Raw genomic sequence first — 20,831 nt, 5'->3', positions numbered from 1 at the left:
ATATTCCTAGGGCCGCATATTTGAAAGCTCTATACCCTACAGTAGACACATATCTTAGTTACATTAATTTGCTAAATATAATTACAAGACTTATATATAATATTGTAATGATTTATTAACCATATTTTTCTAGATCATGCTCTCAAAAATTTATGCATATATTTTGTATCTCGAGTAACAAATAAACCAAGATGTGTAATTTTGTAAATTATTAAATTAGGTGGGTTATGTTTACAGAGAAAAATGCTATTGAATGTAATCATATTGTAAATATTGTAATTAGAGGGTTATAAACATTGAGTTATATACATTGTTCATCATTTATTCTTAATATGTTTTATGTTCATTTGAGTTATATACATTGTTCATCATTTATTCTAAATATGTTTTAAGTTCATTTCAGATTGACCGTGGTCATTGTTCAATAATAAAGACATTTGAATAAATGGACCAAGCTCTTATTTAGTAATAGTAAAAAAATGTGTAATTTAACTTTTTAAGAAAAAGATAGAAAAATAACAAATAAACAAAATGCTCTGGAAAATTAATGTAACAGGTGATTTAACTCTGACCGGTAGTTTGATAGTTATACGAAGAAATGACAAACAAGAACTACTTGAGGATGTCTTTAAATCCTTTACCAGTATGCATTTGTGATTGATATAAAACTTGAATGTTTCCTCTATTAAATATGTATTCATTCTAATAACAAGTTAAATAAATAGATAGAATTTAAAACAATGTTTATCATGTTTACAAATCGAACAACTTCAAGAAGAAGAAACATCGAAAACCCAAAGTAGGCAGTTCAATCAAAACAAACCGTGTTGTTCAGCGAAGTCTGCGAGGAACTTCTACTACAATTCAACTTCAACTAACACCAAAGTAAGGAAAATGCTGTTGTCTGTTACCTCTAAACGGCCAAGTTAGTAAGTGATTAATTCAAAATGACTGGACGGTATGTATATATGTGTAAAGCTATATTTATGGAAATGGAAAGGTTCCACATAATCGTAGACTCCAGGGTGTGATTCCCGACTCATTTTCCTTACCCTAAATTAGACGTTGTTACTTGTTCATACATCACTGGTATTGTTACCGGTGGTTACTTATTACCGGGTGTATGTGTGATGAAGGACATGCTCCATACTTCCCTTATATTTATCCTTATTGGTATGAATACTGCAGTCTAAGCCCTCTAAGGCAGTGGGTCTTGAGTTCCCCGTTAGAAAAGTAGGTAATGAACGCTGCTTGTAGGTTAGGTTAGGTGGGAAAGTTTGTGGCATTCTATGCACGTGTTCCTGTCTGTCGTGATACAAAGGCTCCACACAATCTATTCCAACTAAACTTGGTGGATGCAACCTTACAAACCCCAGGGTGTGTGTATGATAGGGGCCACCACGGTGTATGATGGATGACAGCTTACTAAGAATATGGCAATGTAAGGGGGATGCAGTCGGGCGTTGGCTGCCCGGTTAAGTAAGGACACGGCTGTTAGGTTAGGTGGTGTCCAAAATCTTTGCACGTGGGAGAAACTGGCTGCTGATATATAGAGGCTCCTAAATTCCTTGATACCCTCTCCAAGTCCAGTGTAATGAGTTACTCAATGAACACAACCACCAATTAATCCTAGTACAGTTAACTTAAGTATACTGTGGCATGTTAACCCTCTCCCCATAGTATCCAGTAAAGACATGCTGACATATGTACAGTAAAGACATGCCGACATAGGGAAAGTAGGATTTATTTGTTAGGCCATATTTCTTGCTCTTGTTCCTATGTGAGATACAAACCATCGTCCTTTATTAGATAATTTCAGTGGTGACTGATATAGTAGTTATTTTCGGTTACTTCCTCAGCTGTATGTACGTCAGAGGAAGTGCTATGAGGTAGTAGAATACTATCCATCTCCTCTTCCACTGGATCCATCCGCTAGAGAGTAATGGGGTATTTTGACTGGCCAGACAGTACTATATTGGATCCTTCTCTCTGGTTACGGTTCATTTTCCCTACACACACACGCACACACACCAAATAGTGTGGCCTATTCTTTATATATTCTCCTCTTGTCCTCATACACCTGACAACACTGAGATTACCAAACAATTCTTCTTCACCCAAGGGGTTACTGCACTGTAATTGTTCAGTGGCCACATTCCTCTTGGTTAGGGTAGAAGAAACTCCTTAGCTATGATAAGCAGCTCTTCTAGGAGAATGACACTCCAAAATCAAAACATTCTCTAGTCTTGGGTAATGTCTTAACCTCTGTGCTATGGTCTTGGGTTAGTTCTCTTGCTTGAAGGTACTCTCGGGCATATTATTCTATCTTATTTCTCTTCCTTGTGTTTTGTTAGTTTTTATAGTTTATATGGGAGATGTGTATTTTAATGTGGGTACTCTTCTTAAAATGTTTTATTTTTCCTTGTTTCCTTTCCTCACCGGGCTATTTTTCAATATTAAACTTACCCGATAATCATGTAGCTGTCAACTCCGTTGCCCGACAGAATTCTACGGGAGGGATACGCCAGCTATCACTATACTAGAAGGGGGTGTACTCACAAGCGCCACCTGTGGCCGGGTACTACAGTACTTGTTGTTGACGCCACCTCACTTTTTCCTCTGTCGTGCTTCCGGCAAGACGTTCTTGGATACGCTTATGATTTTGGAGTATTGTTCACGGTTTGGTGAAGTATTTCTCTAAAATTTGCAGCTATTCGCTATACTCGAAACTTCTATATTAGCTTAGTTAGCTTTTGGAATTAATTTAATTATGGTGACGAAGAGAGTATGAACTCTCTTTCACCTTTTAATGGCCGACCCTTCCCTTAGACGGAAGTGTTGGTGTCTAAGAGAGTATAGACTCTCTTTCTTAATTTTGCTTAACAAAAGTTATAGATTTATTTTATATCTCTCCGCCTTTTATAGGCCTCTTCGATTAACTTCCTTTTATTATAAAATTATTAAAATTAATTTTTTATATATTCGACCTTTCCTAATGGTAGGCGGTCTTTTCTTGTACCGAAGTTAATTAACATTGAGCCCGTCATTTCGGTTTTACCTGTTAACATATTATGCTATTTTAATGTTTTTGAAAGAATTTCTTTGATAGTCTCGTACTGTTTTCAAAGTTGAACTAACGTTTTGTTTTGTCTCTGCAGTTGTTGACGTTTCAGAACGTTCAACTTGCGCTCTATCGTTACGATAGAGAGAGAATTTTCACGGTGTCACGTTGCAGTAAGAGTAACCGTGTCTAGCGTTTTGTTCATTCTTTCTTAACTTAATGGTTTTAATTCTACAAAGGAACTTTTCATTTTGGGAAATATTTTCCTTTAACAATAATATGTTTTAACGATATATATGATTGGGCTCTTCTCTCAGGTTCTAAGTCAAGAGAGAGAGAGAGAGAGAGAGAGATAGAGACGGAGGGAGAAAGAGGAGGATAAACGTTTCGTTCAAGCGGGTAACGTTGTTATCGTTTTTGCTCTTCTCCCTAGTCTCTTTAGGGGAAGAAGGTAAACGTTTCTAGAGTTTTTCTTGTTCTCAAACTTTATGCGGTGAGAGATTTTAAACGTAGTTTATTTGATCTAGTGTTTAGTCTCTTTCCAGCCACTGAATTATTTATCTTTCATTAGATTTTTCTGTTACATTGTAATTCTGTTTTCGCAATTACTAACTTTTGAGAAAGGATAGAATTGCGTGTTTCAGGTACAAACCACTTAAAGTTTCGAGTTCAGTGAAATAAGTGCAAACAGAAAATCAAAAGTGATAAGTGATTAGCGCAAAGTGTGTCAGTGTTGTGCGTGAGGGTACTTCTGTGCGTGCCAGTCGTCCTCCCAGTCCGGGACCTCTTGCAAGCTCCCAAGCCCAGGGGAGAAGCAATGTCGAAGGGCAAAAGGGTTCGGCAGGCCTTGATCGGCGCACAGAAGTATCCTCGGTGGTTGCGGGCGTGTCTTAAGAGACCGTCACTCCCACCCGCAGACGATTGAGCCCTTATTTTGCTCGTCTGCAGAAGAAATTTCGGGGAGAAAACGCTGGTCTCAGGTCTCAAGACCTCTTAAACGTAAAGTCCAGACCTATGCCAGACGTACGAAGTTAGAGTTCAACAACCCGGATGCAGTCATTGGGTTAGCTCTGACTCTCCTCAGTCTCAGGTGACTGCACACCTCCTAAGAGAGGTAAGGCGATGCCACAACAGACCTTATCGTCTGTTGATCCCAAGACGACTTTGCTGCAGTCCATGCAGTCGCAGCTTGGGGTCTTAATGCGTGAGTTTCAGGCTGAGAAGGTTACACCTCCTCCTGCGAACGCTCCGCCTCTCCGCAGTCCAGTCTGCCAGGCGTACAAAGTTGAGGTTCCTCAGGCTACCTTACCGCGTTCTGAGTTGCCAGTTACCAGCGGTGTGCAGCAACCTCCGCCTCCTCCTGCGAGAGCTCCGCCTCACCGCAGTCCAGTCTGCCAGGCGTACGAAGTTGAGGTTCCTCAGGCTACCTTACCGCGTTCTGAGTTGCCAGTTACCAGCGTTGTGCAGCAACCTTAACCTTCCTTAAGGCAACCTCAGCAATGGGAGCAGGAGTCTTATGCCTTACTTCCTCCGCTTCCGCTTGCGGTTCCACCAGCGAGGCAACAACCTCTTCCATCAATGAGGCAGCCACCTCAGCACTCGCTGCAGCTTAGGCTAGCTCCTCAGGAACCTCAACTCGCGAGACAAGAACTGTGTTCTGCGCAGCCGCTATCTCAACTCTCGCAGCTCACACCTCAGGAACCTTAACTCGTTCCTCAGGAACCTGCTACTGCGCATCCGCAACCCTTACAGCAAGCGCAACTCTTGAGGCAGCAACCTCATGCTATGAGTCAGCCACCTCAACGCATGCATCTGCCACTTTCTCCTCAACTTGAGAAATAACAAATGACAATAATAACCTTCATTACTTTCATAACTTGCATTTGTAATCATATACATGTATGCCTACACAAACATTATGATAATGGAGGTTATTTGTCTGTCTTATATAAAAATATATATGTATTCCTTGCAATATATTTTTAACAATATCGCAAAATATGGCAAAATTATGAATGTAAGGTAAATATTATGTTGATATTAAAACCCCATGCAAGCATGCATGAAGCACTCTAGCACTGGTCATGGAATTTCTGAGAAATGTTAAACGCCATGCAACACGCTCTGCTTACCTTACAGCATGCTCTACATACAGCATGCTCTGCATTCAGCATGCTCTGCATACAACATGCTCTGCATACAACATGCTCTACATACAGCATGCTCTGCATACCTTACCGCATGCTTCTCAGTCATACATCTTTGGTTGTTGCCAACTCACTAGACTGTCAAGCAGTTTCATAATGTTGCCTTCTAGTCTGCTGCTTTTGCACCATTGAAACCCTCACTGAGAGAACTTATCTTTTCTCGGATATGGTCCCTGTAGATGAGAAAGTGCTTTTCTCCCTCCTTCTGATATTCCCTTGAGGACTCTGTCATTTGGAGAGGAGCCTTTAGCTGCGTAGCCTCCTATGGACTTTTATTTAAGCATAACATGCTTCCAGGGAAGGTAATGGTTCCACTTCAGTCACTAACCCCGTCTGTTACCACACCTGCTCCCATAGACCTTGAGCTGTGTTGCAAGACATACAGTCCAAGCTTAGTCCTTGTTAAAGGATTTTTTGTTTACGGAGTCAGTGTGTCACTGGGAAGACGTTCAACAACCAGCAGAAGTGACTTGTTGTGACGCAGTGCGGCAACCTCAGCAACCCGATAAGGAGTTGTCTGTACGACCCAGACAGTCTAGACAGCTTCGGGTTGTCACTGTACTTCCTCGCTTCCCCATGGTTGACAGTTCACAGACTGTGCAGCAGTACCATGATCTTGTGTCCGGCTCCGTCAGACGACTGGCTTTTAAGAGCTCCCACAAGTCGTCGCTGTCTGGAGATTCTCAGATGGACTATGGATCTGACCAAGGAACTGGGCCTCCTGGTCAATTTTGAGGAGTCTCAGCTCATCCCATCCCAGACCATTGTCTCCCTGGGTATGGATCTTCAGAGTCGAGCTTTTCGGGCTTTTCCGTCGGCCCCAAGGATCTTCCAAGCCCTAGAATGCATCCAGAGCATGCTGAGAAGGAACCGATGCTCAGTCAGGTAGTGGATGAGTCTAACAGGGACACTTTCATCGCTGGCCCTGTTCATCGTGTTAGGGAGAATCCACCTCCCCCCCTTCAGTATCATTTAGCTGCTCACTGGATAAAGGACATGACGCTAGAGACGGTCTCAGTTCCTGTTTCCGAAGAGAGGAGGTCTTCTCTCGCGTGGTGTAAGAACAGCTTTCTTCTCAAGGAAGTCTACCTTTGGCTGTTCAGAAACCCGACCGCCGTCTCCTCTCGGACACATCAGACACGGGCTGGGGTGCGACTTTGGACGGACAGGAATGATCGAGAACCTGGAATCAGGAGCAAAGGACACTTCACATCAATTGCAGGAGTTGTTGGCGGTTCTTCTGGCCTTGATAAACTTCAAGTCCCTCCAGCTTAACAAAGTGGTGGAGGTGGACTCTGACAACACCACAGCCCTGGCTTACACCTTCAAGCAGGGAGGGACTCTTTCGTGAAGTTGTTCTAGATCGCAAGGGACCTCCTCATCTGGTCTAAAGATCGAAAGCTCATGCTGGTAACGAGGTTCATTCAGGGCGGTATGAATGTCATGGCAGATCACCTCAGCCGGAAGGGTCAGGTCATCCCCACAGAGTGGACCCTTCACAAGAATGTTTGCAGCAGACTTTGGGCCCTGTGGGGTCAGCCAACCATAGATCTGTTCGCTACCTCGATAACCTAGAGACTCCTATTGTATTGTTCTCCGATTCCAGACCCAGCAGCAGTTCACGTGGATGCTTTTCTGCTGGATTGGTTCCATCTCGACCTGTATGCATTCCCGCCGTTCAAGATTGTCAACAGGGTACTTCAGAAGTTCTCCTCTCGCAAAGGGACACGGCTGACGTTGGTTGGCTCCGCTCTGGCCCGCGAGAGAATGGTTCTTAGAGGTACTGCAATGGCTGGTCGACATTCCCAGGACTCTTCCTCTAGGAGTGAACCTTCTACGTCTACCTCACGTAAAGAAGGTACACCCGAACCTCCACGCTCTTCGTCTGACTGCCTTCAGACTTTCGAAAGACTCTCAAGAGCTAGGGGCTTTTCGAAGGAGGCAGCCAGAGCGATTGCCAAAGCAAGGAGAACATCCACTCTCAGAATCTATCAGTCTCAAGGGGAAGTCTTCCGTAGCTGGTACAAGACCAATGCAGTTTCCTCAACCAGTACCACTGTAACCCAGATTGCTGACTTCCTGTTATATCTAAGGAAAGTAAGATCCCTTTCAGCTCCTACGATCAAGGGTTACAGAAGTATGTTGGCAGCGGTTTTCCGCCACAGAGGCTTGGATCTTTCCACCAACAAAGATCTACAGGACCTCCCTAGGTCTTTTGAGACCTCAAAGGAACGTCGGTTGTCCACTCCAGGCTGGAATCTAGACGTGGTCCTAAGGTTCCTTATGTCATCAAGATTTGAACCTCTCCAATCAGCCTCTTTTTAGGACCTCACATTAAAAACTCTTTTCCTCGTGTGCTTGACAACAGCTAAAAGAGTAAGTGAGATCCACGCCTTCAGCAGGATCATTGTTTTCACATCTGAAACGGCTACATGTTCCTTGCAGCTCGGTTTTTGCTAAACGAGCTTCCTTCACGTCCTTGGCCTAAGTCGTTCGAGATCCCAAGCCTGTCCAACTTGGTGGGGAATGAACTGGAGAGAGTACTTTGCCCAGTTAGAGCTCTTAGGTACTATCTAAAAAGGTCTTAACCTTTACAAGGACAATCAGAAGCCTTATAGTGTGCTATCAAGAAACCTTCTTTTCCAAGTTCTAAGAACTCAGTTTCTTACTATTCAGGCTTCTGATTAGAGAAACACATTCTCATCTGAAGGAAGAAGACCTTGCTTTGCTGAAGGTAAGGACACATGAAGTGGGAGCTGTGGCTACTTCAGTGGCCTTCAAACAGAGCCATTCTCTGCAGAGTGTTATGGATGCAACCTATTGGAGAAGCAAGTCAGTGTTCGCATCATTCTATCTCAAAGATGTCCAGTCTCTTTACGAGTACTGCTACACCCTGGGACCATTCGTAGCAACAAATGCAGTAGTAGGCGAGGGCTCAGCCACTACATTCCCATAATCCCATAACCTTTTAACCTTTCTCTTGAATACTTTTTATGGGTTGTACGGTCGGCTCAGAAGCCTTCCACATCCTTGTTGATTTGGCGGGTGGTCAATTCTTTCTTGAGAAGCGCCGAGGTTAAAGGTTGTGATGAGGTCCTTTAGTATGGGTTGCAGCCCTGTATACTTTAGCACCTTTGAGTTGATTCAGCCTTCCAAGAGGAACGCTGCGCTCAGTAAGGAAGACGATCTTATTAAAGGCAGAGTAACGGTTCAAGTCGACTTTCTTACCAGGTACTTATTATGAAATACGGGATACTTAGCTATCCTTTAGTCTTGTACACTGGTTTTTCACCCACCCCCCTGGGTGTGAATCAGCTACATGATTATCGGGTAAGTTTAATATTGAAAAATGTTATTTTCATTAGTAAAATAAATTTTTGAATATACTTACCCGATAATCATGATTTAATTGACCCACCCTTCCTCCCCATAGAGAACCAGTGGACCGAGGAAAAAGTGAGGTGGCGTCAACAACAAGTACTGTAGTACCCGGCCACAGGTGGCGCTTGTGAGTACACCCCCTTCTAGTATAGTGATAGCTGGCGTATCCCTCCCGTAGAATTCTGTCGGGCAACGGAGTTGACAGCTACATGATTATCGGGTAAGTATATTCAAAAATTTATTTTACTAATGAAAATAACATTTTTCCTTGCTGGAGCCCTTGGGCTTATAGCATCCTGCTTTTCCAACTAGGGTTGTAGCTTAGCAAGGAATGATAATAATAATACAGTTCTGTGTGGCCGACGCCGTCAACATGGAACTTATTGCTAGTTATTCTTTGCAATCCGTTTCATTGATGGATTATTGGCTGGGCACGGTAGGGTGTCTCGTTGAGACAAGGGCTTATTGAAACCCGAAAGTAGGTTGGCATTATCTACTCTCGGGAGCAAGGACCATAGAGTTTTTGACAGAACGTGGTCTACTGAGTTCTGAGACTTATGTCAAAATTCCAGAGGCAGGTGCCGAGGAGAGAGGCGATGAGACACTGCAACGCCGCAATGGACGGCCCCTCCATGTTTCACGGGGACGACAGTGAGGCAGTCGCCGACAGGTGGAGGAGAAAGACTAAAGACTCACTCCTTCAGAGGGTCATTACCTGTCGCTCTTGTCACTTGGCACACGTGCCGCAGAGGAACGCTGACAAGAAAACCCACAGTCGGGAGAAAAGTGCACCCAAGAAGAAGGCAGCTCTGGAGTTTAGAAGCCCTTTTTGACCCAGGGGTGGGAGAAAGGGTAAAAGAGACAAAGTTCCCGCTATGGAGGTCATTCCCCTGGCCAGTCGACTGTTGGGGGGATGTATGAAGAATAGATGGTAGAGGGGGATGCATTACGAAGCAAACGCTTGGTCCATTTCTGTATTAAGCAAGGGATACATTGCCCCTTTAACCAACTTTCCCCCTCCTCCTGACCATCTAGTCCCGTTGTCCAACAATGACAAATTCCTACTCGGAAGGATCAGTGAAATACATGGGCAGAAGAAGGACCATGTTAGAGGACAACTCTCCAAGAGGTCCTGGAAGGGTATCTAGGCTTCTACAGTCCCTTATTTCTTGTAGAAAAAGCGTCTGGAAGCTGGAGAGCAGTCTCGGCCTTGAATGTGAGTGTCCAACAGACTCCGTTCAGGATGGCAACTGCACAAGAATCAGACCAGTTGTCAAACCTCACGAGTTCATGATATCGTTGTATCTAAAAGACACGTACTCTAGATCCCAATACATTCTTCTTCAAGGAAGTAACTATGATTCACAGTAGCAGGAAAGATATACCAATTCAAGGTGCTGTTTTTCGGCCTGTCCACAGTACCTCCGGTACTCTCGAATGTCTTCACTGTAGTGTCTACCTGGGTGCAGAAGAACGTCTTTCATCGCCTTCATTATCTAGATGATATGCTGATTCTCGAGGTTGCCCTTCTCCTCCATCGAGACATAACTTCTTGTGTTATGTCAAGATCTGGGAATCCGGATAAATTACGAAAAGTCTTTTGCAACCTGTCCAAGCATGGTGCATCTAAGGAGGAGCATAAGGACCACACTGTGCTAGATCTTTCCATCCAAGGATTGGATAAGAACACTGAAAGAGATAGCCAAGAACTTTCTCTCGGACAAATTGCCAGCAATTCGATGGAAAAGGCTGTTGGGACACATTTGGTCTCATCAGTGGCAGCCTTGGACCTTTTGGTCTCAGCATACGGACCCATCAGACACCCTGGTGCTATTAGGTCCTGAACAGAAAAGGGACCCTAGTTGGTGGATGTTGGACATAAACCTACTTGGGAGTACAGTAAATCTTCTCTCTCCCCCGGATTTGGTGCTCTTCATTGATGCATCAAAATAGTGGTGGAAGGGCTCACCTGGGACACCTTACGGCATCCGGGCTGTGGTCCAAATCTGAAAGGCAGTGTCAAACTGCCTAGAAAGGAGGGCAGCCAGTCTCTCCCTCAAGCATTTCATTGGCTCCTTTCAGGGCACTCTGTAGTGCTGTTGAGCGTTAACACTAGTATCCCACATTAAAGAAGGAGGAGATACTTTTTCACAGCACCTATACCGGCTGGCTGTGGAAATTCTCAGATGGTTGGAAGAAAATTTGGTAGCCTTAACAGCCTGCTTCATCCAGGGCAAGAAGAGCGTGCTGGCGGACAATCTGGGCAGTAGGACTCGGATAGTTAGCTTTAAATGGTTCTTGAGTCAACAAATAGCCAACAAAGTCTCGACTTTGTGGGGTTCGCCGAAAAATGACCTGTTTGCGACATCCCTCAAGCGGAAACTTCCGGTGCACTCCTCTTCAGTACCGGACCCTCAAGTGTTCTGGCAGGATGCTTTTCAACACCGAGTAAGGGGGCTATTGAACAAGGTAAGGGCATCGCAAGATCTAGCAATGACCCTCATAGCTCCACTGTGGCAACATGCAGAATGGTTCCCGTACCTTCTTCATCTGCTCACAGAGGCACTGAGGGAAGTCCCTCCACTTCACGAGCTACTCGGACAGCCACACGTGATACCATCGCTACGTCTTCTCATGGATATTATCCAGCAACTGTTCGCATAGTCTGCAGTGTATCAGGCGAGGTGGTCAGTCTGTTGTTGTTAGTGTAGTGGACAGGGTATCGCTACACTCAGTGCCTCTATTCCAACAATAGTGGAGTTCCCATTACAGAGAGGAAAAGCTCTATTCGGTGTCGACGGTGAAAGGCTATCGCTTGCCCTTAAGCTTAGTTTTTGAGTTGGAGTTAAAATTTCTTTCTCGAGGGAATTTTCTCATAAAAAACCGAGCGTACCTGCCCCAGTCGCAAATCAGACCACCTCCTTGGATCATTGTCAGGGTCTTGCACTCACTGAAAGAAGCACCGTATGAGCCTCTCTGTCAAGTCTCGGAAAGAGGCTTGATGTTGAAGACGGCCTTCCTTTTAGCTCTGTCCTTTGCGAAAAGTCGGCGAGCTACGTGATCTCTCCTACGACGACATCCGTTCAAGGGCATGGGGGTAAGTCGCATTGTTTTGTCCCTGAATTGTAGCAAAGACTCAAAATTGGGCTGTAGCGGATCCTAGATTGAGGCCCTTTCGGATCGAGTCTCCGATCTGTAACAGGTGACCCTGATCAACTATTACTATGCCCTGAGGGTGCCAAGGTTTTATCAAAACAACAAGAGGAGCTCGTCCTTGGATCCATAGGTTCTTTGTTAGCACGGGAAGACGAAGAGGAGAGTCATGAAGATTCCTTTTCTTTTTCTAGCCCTAATTGTCCAGGCCGTCATCCTATGAGGATAACGAGGTGTGCAGGTCCCTCTCGAACAGCTTGTACGAAGCACAAGAGGTCATTCCGGGACAATAGCAGCCAGTTAGTTTGTGGACTTCTACCCTCCTCAAGGGGAGTCTCCTAAGAGCGGAAGGTTTGTATGTTGCGCTGGGATAAATGACAAATTTGTACAGTAGATAATTTGTATTTTTCCTAGTTACACCGTACAAGCCTGGAGCTCTTTACACATACTGTTCCTGTCAGCACCTACCTCTGAAAAGTTCTGCTTCTGTTACTAAAGTGACGGTTAGTCGCTATTGCCGAGCAGGGAGGCAAGCCTGTTCTGCTTCCCCCCCCCCCCCCCCTCTAGCTAGCAAGCGGAGGGTAGCTATACCTCATGAATAAACCTTTATTGGCTACTTTCAACATCACTGAAATGAATACTTAAGTAAAGATCTCCAAATTTTTGATGCTGAATTCCTTATGGGAAGTTGTGTTATGCATTCCTCTCCATGTTCCCGTAACCAGACTCTTCCTTCATTCTAAGCAGTTCCTTCCTAACTTTCGTATTGGCCTTCCTATTATATAGAATACTTACTGTACAATAAAACTTGCGTACGTAGTAGGTTGGCCAGTGTACCAGCCACCCATTGAGATTCTACCACTAGAGAGTTATTGGGTCCTTTGACTGGCCAGTTAGTACAGTACTACATTGGATCCTTCTCTCTGGTTATGGCTCATTTTCCTTTTGCCTACACATACACAGAATAGTCTGGCTTATTCTATACATATTCTCATATGTCTTCATACACCTGACAACAGAGATTAACAAACAATTCTTCTTCACTCAAGGGGTTAACTACTGCAATTTAGTTGTTAAATGGCTAACTTTCCTCTTGGTAAGGGTGGAAGGGAGACTTTAGCTATGGTAAGCAGCTTTTCTAGGAGAAGGACATTCCAAAATCATACCATTGTTCTCTAGTCTTGGATAGTGCCGTAGCCTCTGTACCATGGTCGTTCAGTCTTGGGGTAGAGTTCTCTTGCTTGAAAGTACACTCGGGCACTCTATTCCATCTTAAAGTATTTCTCTTCCACTAGGTTTTTTTTTAAGTTTTTTATAGTTATATAAGAAGTATTTATTTTAATGTTACTGTTCTTGAAATATTTTATTTTGATTTTTAATAACTTCTCTTGTAGTTTCCTTATTTCCTTTCTTCATTGGGCTATTTTTCCTGTTGGAGCCCTTGGGCTTATAGTATCCTGCTTTTCCAACTAGGGTTGTAGCCTAGCAAGACATTATGATGGTGATGATGATAATAATAATGTGATCTGTTTCCTGGTAGGAAGCATTTGGAACTTATGCCAGTTTTGCTGATCAGAAATGAAGAAATCCAAATGTATTCTTCATTTCTAAGGGATCTCGGTTATAGGAAGGTTTTGATTGCGAGCATTGGTCAATATTCTCCAATCAGATCACTTGGGCTGTGCCCGTATGTTTATCTCGCCTCAGCGGTCTATGCTACGTGTTTGTAGGTGGACTTTTGCATACATATCCAACAAGAGATTGAAGATGCATTTCAATGTTGTCTTTCAGAAGTAGTTGCTTGTGATCGGTCATTAGTAACAGGTCCCTCGCTTGATAACCATCACTAAGATTTGCTGTAATACAGTTTTCCCCCTAAAGAGGAGTGTTCTACTCTGATATTACCCACCTGCATGCATACTTACGTGGCCAACTCCCGTTGGATTAAATGCAATTGGAGAACAGGATTTTCCCCATTACAGAATAGTTGCTTGCAAGTTGTTGCACGTCTCGTCTTGCTAGGCAATTTCCGTCCCCTCGTTAGCTGATGAGAATTGACTTTTCACTTGACAGGCAAGGTTCCTTGGTCCTCTCAGTGGAACTTGCCAATTCTTCAGGGAGGAAGCAGCATTCACAATCCTTGGGAAGTGTTGGCTACCCTATAGAGTAGTTTGCTGACCAGGTAACCCAGAGCCCGTCCCATTTTCCGATAAATGTGAAAAATTATTTCCTCGGGGATAAGTTGCTGGTACAACCTGTTTCCCGTAGCCTTAATAGCCGCCGTTTACGAGCAAATGCTTCCACCTGAAGGAGCGCATAATGTTACCCGTCGGGCTTCTCTGGAAGGTAGGTCGTATGAGAGTACTCTAGTTCATTCCGCTTGGGTGTTAGCACAGACCCAAGTCTTGCTCATTGTTGCTCACCCATTCACCGAGCACTAGCGAGGTGGGTGGGCGAACTCCTCTGCCTGACGGAGGTCTGCATGCGATCTGTGTCGTCCGCTATTTTAATGGCAGCCGTGGATACTTCACAGGACCGAACCTTGGTTGGTCTCCTTACTCAAAGATTGATACATGCAATGTTCCGCACACGCTCGCTCTCAATCCTCTGATCGTACTTCTGACAATATCAGATTCTTACACGAAGGGATCTGCGAGGTAGCATGCTTTCCGGAATATAGTGGACAAGTCTTGGGCTGCATGGTGCACCGTACCTCCTAGTGAGGTAGGCGGACGAGCTCGTCTGCCTGATGAAGGTACACCACCTCTTCTACATGTGCTATCTTGGGCAAGTCTTCCTATCAACACTAGTGAGCGTAACAAGCATTGTCTAGAATGAAGATGAGATCTACCTCGCTATCGCACGCTGTGCTTGGGTAGACAGGCCCGCACAGGTAGACTACACCTTGCTTGTGCGAGCTGAAAAGCATGTGCGCGTAAGTGCCCCGTATTATCTCTCGCCTCTCCAATGCTATCCTTGCAGTCTCTCTACTTTGCGAGAGGAACTGCAGATTCCTTTACCAAAGAAAGTAGCTTTCCCTTCACAGGCAGATTGCTTTGTCACTCGTGGACAGTGCCCATGTCCTTGGAGAAGTCTAGCACAAGGTAGGACACGGGGCGACATCCTCTTGTGCCTATGGCACTCCTCCTATATTGAGGAAACAGTCTTGTATTTGAGACACCCCTTGGTTCCTGGACATTGTTCAGGCGTTGAAGTAGGCGGTCTCGGGATCGACCAATATTCCTTTGACAATTCCACCTTTTGGTTTTGGTCTTAGCACCTCAACCCACAGAACACGTTGTTGCCGGTAGGTATAGAGCAGAAGAGAGACCGGAGTGGTGGGTGTCGGACACCAACCTGCTCTACTCTACTCCCCCGGATTTGTTTCTCTAAATAGGGTCATGATAAGAAGGGTTGGGGTACTCGCCTGGCGCACCTCACGGCATCCGAACTTTGGTCTGAATCAGCGACAATGCCACATAAACCGCCTGGAATGAGGGTAGCTTTTCTTGCCCTCAAACAATTCCATCAGCTCCTTTCACATCTCTCTGTAGTGCGGATGAGCGGCAGCACTATGGTGGTGTCACGCACAAACAATGAAGAATACTTTTCAAGGCCCCTCTGCCAATTGGCTGTGGAATCCTCGGAGGGACGGACAATAACTATTCTTTCAGCCCATTTCATCCCGGGCAAAAAGAATGCGCTGAAGGACAATTTGATAGTAGGCTCCGAATGGTCTCCGAAATTACAGGTAGCCAACAAAGTTTAACTTTGTAAGGTTCACTGACAATCTACCTGTTTACGTCGTCCCTAAACTGAAATCTTTCGGTGCACTGCTTGCTAGTACCGGGTGCTCCGGCCATTGATAAAGTTTCCTTTCAATATCCGTGGGAGAGGACAGAGGATTACACGTTCCCCTCTTGCATTGTAAGGACGTTTCTTAGAGTCAGGGCATCCCAAGATACTGTGATGACCCTAGTTGCTCATAGGGCAACATGCAGAATGATTCCAGGTCCTTCTGCATCTGCTCACAGAGGCACCAAGAGAGACTACATTTACCGGTGTACTGTACTCAGATACCCATATGGAGACTTTTCATCATGTGATTCCATTGCTTCATTTTCATGCCTGGAGGCCATCCAATAACCCCTCTGAAAGAAAGGCTTCCGAGACTTGGGACAGAAGAATGTCAGGAAACCTCTATGGAAGCATCTGCTTTAGTAAACCAAAATGGACTGTCCTTTGTGGTTGGTGTCATAGTCCGGGTATCGCTAACCTCATTGCCACTATACCAACAATAATAGAGCTCTTGTCGTTCCTCAGAAAGGAAGACTGTTCTGTATTGGCAATGAAAGGTTATCACTTGGCCTTAAGCCTCAGTTTTTAAACTGAATGGAGTCGGCATTCCCTCCTCAATGGAACGGTCTCTTCTCATATGGAATTCTGAGCGTACCTGAAGAATTACCAAATTGAAATAATTTGTTTATTTCTATGCGCATACAAACTTCAACTTCATTTATATGGGGTTATTCTACGACAAGCCAATCAAAATTGTTGGTGGCATTATGCTGTGTGTTGTGTAAACGCAGCGTATGTGCAATGAGCAAGTGGGAGGTTGCTCACATCATCTCCCCACAACACTGCTGGTCGCCAAGTTAAGAGGTTGTTCTCTCACTTCCTCTCCTTAGAAGTCAGGATGCCTGAAAACTCTAAATCAATCAATCAATCACTTCCTCTCCACGGTCGAGCCTTCGCATTCATCTTGCATACCCTTTTAGTGCATATATTTTATCTTTAATTCATGTCACGATCATTTGTTTTTACTCGTTAACTGTGAGATCGAGTGAGTGCTATGTCCAGTAAATCTCGGTGCATGTATTTGCGTCTTTGCCCAAGACAGGGTGGCAATATTTTTGGCATCCTTATGAGTCGGGCAGAAAGGCACGCACACCCTCTCAAGTTCCTTTTGCATAGACAAGAGATGTTGAGGAGAATATTCATATAACTATTGTAGGAATTATGGATTGGTCTCCCTCCCATTGGGAGAGCTTTAGTTCTCACTGCTGGAAACTAAAAGATTTCTTCAATGCCGAGTCTCCTGATGCATGCACAGTGTTTACCCAGCATGATGCAATCAACAAGTTTGATGGGCTGGTCGTAAAAAACAGGATTAGTGGTAACCCCATATAAATGGCTCGAGTTTATATAGCTAGGAGAAATGCAAATATGTAACATAAAATTTGTAGTTTCTCCTAGCTAAACAAGCCTGAAGTGTTTTGCACTTGCTGGTCTGGCCATCACCCTCTCCCAGGAGTCCTGCCACAATTGCAAAATGATGGTTGTTTAGTAGTGCATTTGTGAGCAAGGTGGTGGGCCTGTCCCCACAACCCCCACGGCTAAAAAGCGGTGGGTAGTTATACCTCGCAAAAGCTTTAACAGTTTTTTTCAGCTATCACTAAAATACTATTTAAAGAGCTTCATGTTTGTATAGTTAGGAAAAATACAAATTTCAAATTATTTGTATTCATAGTAAAGAGCTCAGGTTTGTATACAGTAGTTAGGGAAAAAACAATTTAATTCCAAATTTATGTTAATAGAAACTTGGCTTTGTAAACTGATGTCCTTTTTGTCTTTTGAATCATGATTACCTGTACTTAATTATATTATTTGTTTATAATCCTCCTTTTCAGATGGAAGACTATTCGTATATGTGCGGAGAATGTTTCCTGTTTTGCGACAACATTGACAGTTTCATCCATCATGTTTGCCCTAGTAATGTAGAAGGAGCAAATCGCCAGGAAAGAAAGAAGGTTGTACAGGGAAAAGGTCAGTAGACTACAGTTTTTGGATGTTGGTGTTGCACTTCTTAAAAAGAACAGTAATATAGTTACCGGAAAGAATGTGTATTTGTTAGAGATGAAAGAGAATAGTTGAAAATTGTAGATGTTTCGAATTTCTCGTCTCTTACTAGGGATTGATGTTAAATCCTCTTATTATCCTTATATTTTAAGGCGATGCTCTTAATCTGTTAAGTGAGCCCCTTTTCGTTTCTTGATTATAATGTGTTTGATAGTGTGCACCGGCTAATTTTGTGGGGAGTCTCGCGTTATTGTGAAATTCCTCTTAAATGTGTGAATTTGATAAAGAGTCTGTTCGTGACCATAGAAGAAAAACTCATCCACTTAGTCATTAGGTGTGGAGTTGGTTGAAGAACATGCTGAAGAACTCACAACAGAGCTGGAGGAGTTACAGGAGATTTCCCACAGGGAGGTGATGCAGGAACTCGGCAATGAGTGGAGTTCGAGGAAGAGAAGGTCCTTGCTTGAAGAGAAATTTGTGAGATCCTCAGCATGTGGCAAAAAGTATGTGATTTTGTTGAAGAAAGACACCCTGAGAAATTGCATACAGGAGAGCGAGTGTCTATTAAATGAAACATGGTTAACACACTTCAGAAACATCCTAAAAAAGAGGAAAAAGCAGACCTCTTGATCGCTTTCTTATAAAATGACCGTGCAGTCCAAGTGTTGAAGGTGAAAAGGTCAAAAGAGCCAAAAGTGATAGTGGAAGTGATAAGCCTGTGTAGAAAAAAAGAAAAACAAATACAATTACAAAATGAAAAGCCCAAATCAAAATACAAAAGGAAAAGCAAGAAAATAAAATTACAAAACGCAAAGCAAGGAAAAAGTGTGTATAGTAGGCTAGGCTATGCTGTCTCATCCCTCTCCCTGCCTCCTCCTCATCCTAGCTCAGCTTCATTAGCCGCTCATCCCTGTCTCCATGGTGAGTTGGTTACAGTTTTATTCTTTTTTTTTTTTTTTTTCATTCATCCTTTCTGTTACGTGGACTTAAATATTAAGCATTTAGTAAGTTCATTCAACATTTTTAATTGTGTATAATCTTGCCGCTTTCTACAGCTACCATATCGTGTGTGCGCGCACAAGTGTGCGTGGTAGCCTTGCTTCTCTCCCTCCCTCCTCCTTGCATGCATCTCGTACGTTAGCACTCGCCTAGGCGGTGAGTACAACTCAATTTTTTTATTGTTTTTATAAACATTTATTATTATATATCAATTTCCTTCTCATTAGTGTGGTATTTATCTTTCTTTAGTGATTGTTGAGTGTAATTTGAGCATAATTCAAGCTTGGTTTGGGTAATTTCCTAACCTTGGAATGGATTAATTCTGTTTCTTTTAATTCAAATGGGAATAATTATTTCGAGATACGATTTTTTTTATACATCGGCGGTCATGGAACGAATTAAATTTGTATCTCAAGGTATTACTGTACTCAAGGAAATGTTTTCACCTACGTTGTTTATCATTCTCATGGATTTTGTTATGTGTAGAACAGGTGGAGATAGTGGAGAAGGATTAGACTGGATTGGCCATAGGTAATTAGCTGACCTAGAGTATGCTGAAGATGCTGTCCTTATTAGCAGAATACCACTGGATTTGCAATGCTTGCTTACCAGTATGCATGAAATATCACATGAGGTTGGGCTCAAGGTAAACCCAAGAAAGACAGAGATGATAACAGAGTTTTCAATAGAAAATGAAATATCGTTGGAAGGAGAAAGGATTTAACGAGGTAGAATCATTCAAATATTTAAGAACTATGATCTTCAATACAGTGTCTTTAGAAATAGAGTTTAGTTAAAGATTGAAAAAAGCAAATCAGATAATGTCTAGTTGTTCCGTAACCGAAATACAAACCACGCTATTTACAAAGGGTTACCTTTTAGCGTAGCTGAAATGGCGAGCCATTAGAATTTAACGAGGGTGTATTACCCCCGCGCTAGTTAGCGGGGGGGTAGGGAGTGGTAGCTAGCTACCCCTCCTCCCCCTCACACACAGGTGAATACTCACTTTCACTTTTGGCTCGGACTGTGACAGACGTCTCTGTCTTGGTCCTCGCTTGGCAGCCATTGTCTGTTTTGTCTTTACTTAATCGCTTACTTTTCTTTTACTCAATATATATGTAAACATGTTTTCATGTTTGTATATATATTTGAGTATAGAAATAAGTAAGTTTCCTTTTCAGATGTGTGTGTGTAGTGTACGATATCTACGTGGAGGCCTCGGCAGTTAGGCCACCACGGCCTAATTTTATGGGTTGCGATCGAGTTTGACTTCGGTCTTTCTCTCTCTCTCTCTCTTGAGGTCGTTCACCCTTTTACTATGTTTTACTACGCCCTTGTAGCTTCCTTCCCGTGTGGGTGGGGTTGCTACGCCGTACATTTTGTCTCAATTAGTTTATGAATCTAATTGTAGTTGTTAATTTTTCAGCTTGTAGAACGATTCCTTTCGGGGTTTTCGTTTTTTCTTTAGTGTTCATTCATTTTTAAATTACATAATTACATAGTTACATAATTATAATTGTTATAATTCTGTTTTGGTTACAGCTCTCCTTCCGCGAGTGTAAGTGGTTGTGAGGGCACGTGCCTGTTGTGTAATTCTTGTTCCTTTTCCTCGGGATTCCTCTTCGGAGCCTTCCCGGGGGAATGAATGTGTACTAATATTATTTGTTTTATTTTTTTACAGTTACCGATCTAGTTCGTTTCTGTAATATAGCAACGGTGTGAGCTGTCTGGTTGAGTCCTGGGGATTCGGCTGTTGCTGCCTCCCCCCTTGTATTGTCGTCAGGGGCGTGTCTCCTTCTACTGGTAGTACTCCCGTGTCGACGGACAGCTCTCCAGTTCATTTTAGAACAGTCAGGAGGCTTGCCTCCTTGGGCGGATAACTTTCCTTCCGAGGGAAGTTTTTTCCTGTCCAGGCTTGAGCTTTTCCTCTTTTGGGGGGTTCTTCTCTTGCCTTTTTTTCGTGCGACTATGCTCTTGGTGCTGAGCGGTCGCACCTGCAGTTTCGCTCAAGGGGCTGGGCAACTGCAGGAGCTCCTCTTCGGAGGATTGCCCCTTTTAGGTCACTGGCTGACCAGTCTCTTCCACGAAGTGTTTCTCTTTCGTTCGCGAGAGAGTACACTCATAGAGACTCCTCTTCGGAGGTTTCTTCTGTTGCTGTTGCTGTTGCTGTT

At 43.6% G+C, this 20,831-nt stretch overlaps 1 protein-coding gene across 4 annotated transcripts in view; it reads left to right on the top strand.

Moving 5' to 3' along the window:
- The first annotated feature begins 788 nt into the window (after window positions 1-788).
- Window positions 789-20,831, top strand: part of LOC137656694 (uncharacterized) — an 89,434-nt gene continuing 69,391 nt past the window's right edge. The window contains exons 1-2 of one of the 4 annotated variants that reach the window (XM_068390896.1): window positions 789-885; window positions 17,493-17,628. In XM_068390896.1, coding sequence (XP_068246997.1) covers window positions 17,493-17,628 — 136 coding nt within the window. In that variant the 5' untranslated portion in view covers window positions 789-885. Of the gene's footprint in view, window positions 959-17,492; window positions 17,629-20,831 lie in introns of all 4 variants that reach the window. The other 3 variants (XM_068390898.1, XM_068390895.1, XM_068390897.1) reach the window with 3 other exon arrangements.

The sequence above is a fragment of the Palaemon carinicauda genome, chromosome 17 (assembly GCF_036898095.1).
Source record: "Palaemon carinicauda isolate YSFRI2023 chromosome 17, ASM3689809v2, whole genome shotgun sequence".
Classification (NCBI taxonomy): domain Eukaryota; kingdom Metazoa; phylum Arthropoda; class Malacostraca; order Decapoda; family Palaemonidae; genus Palaemon; species Palaemon carinicauda.
This window is presented reverse-complemented; position numbering and strand designations above follow the sequence as displayed.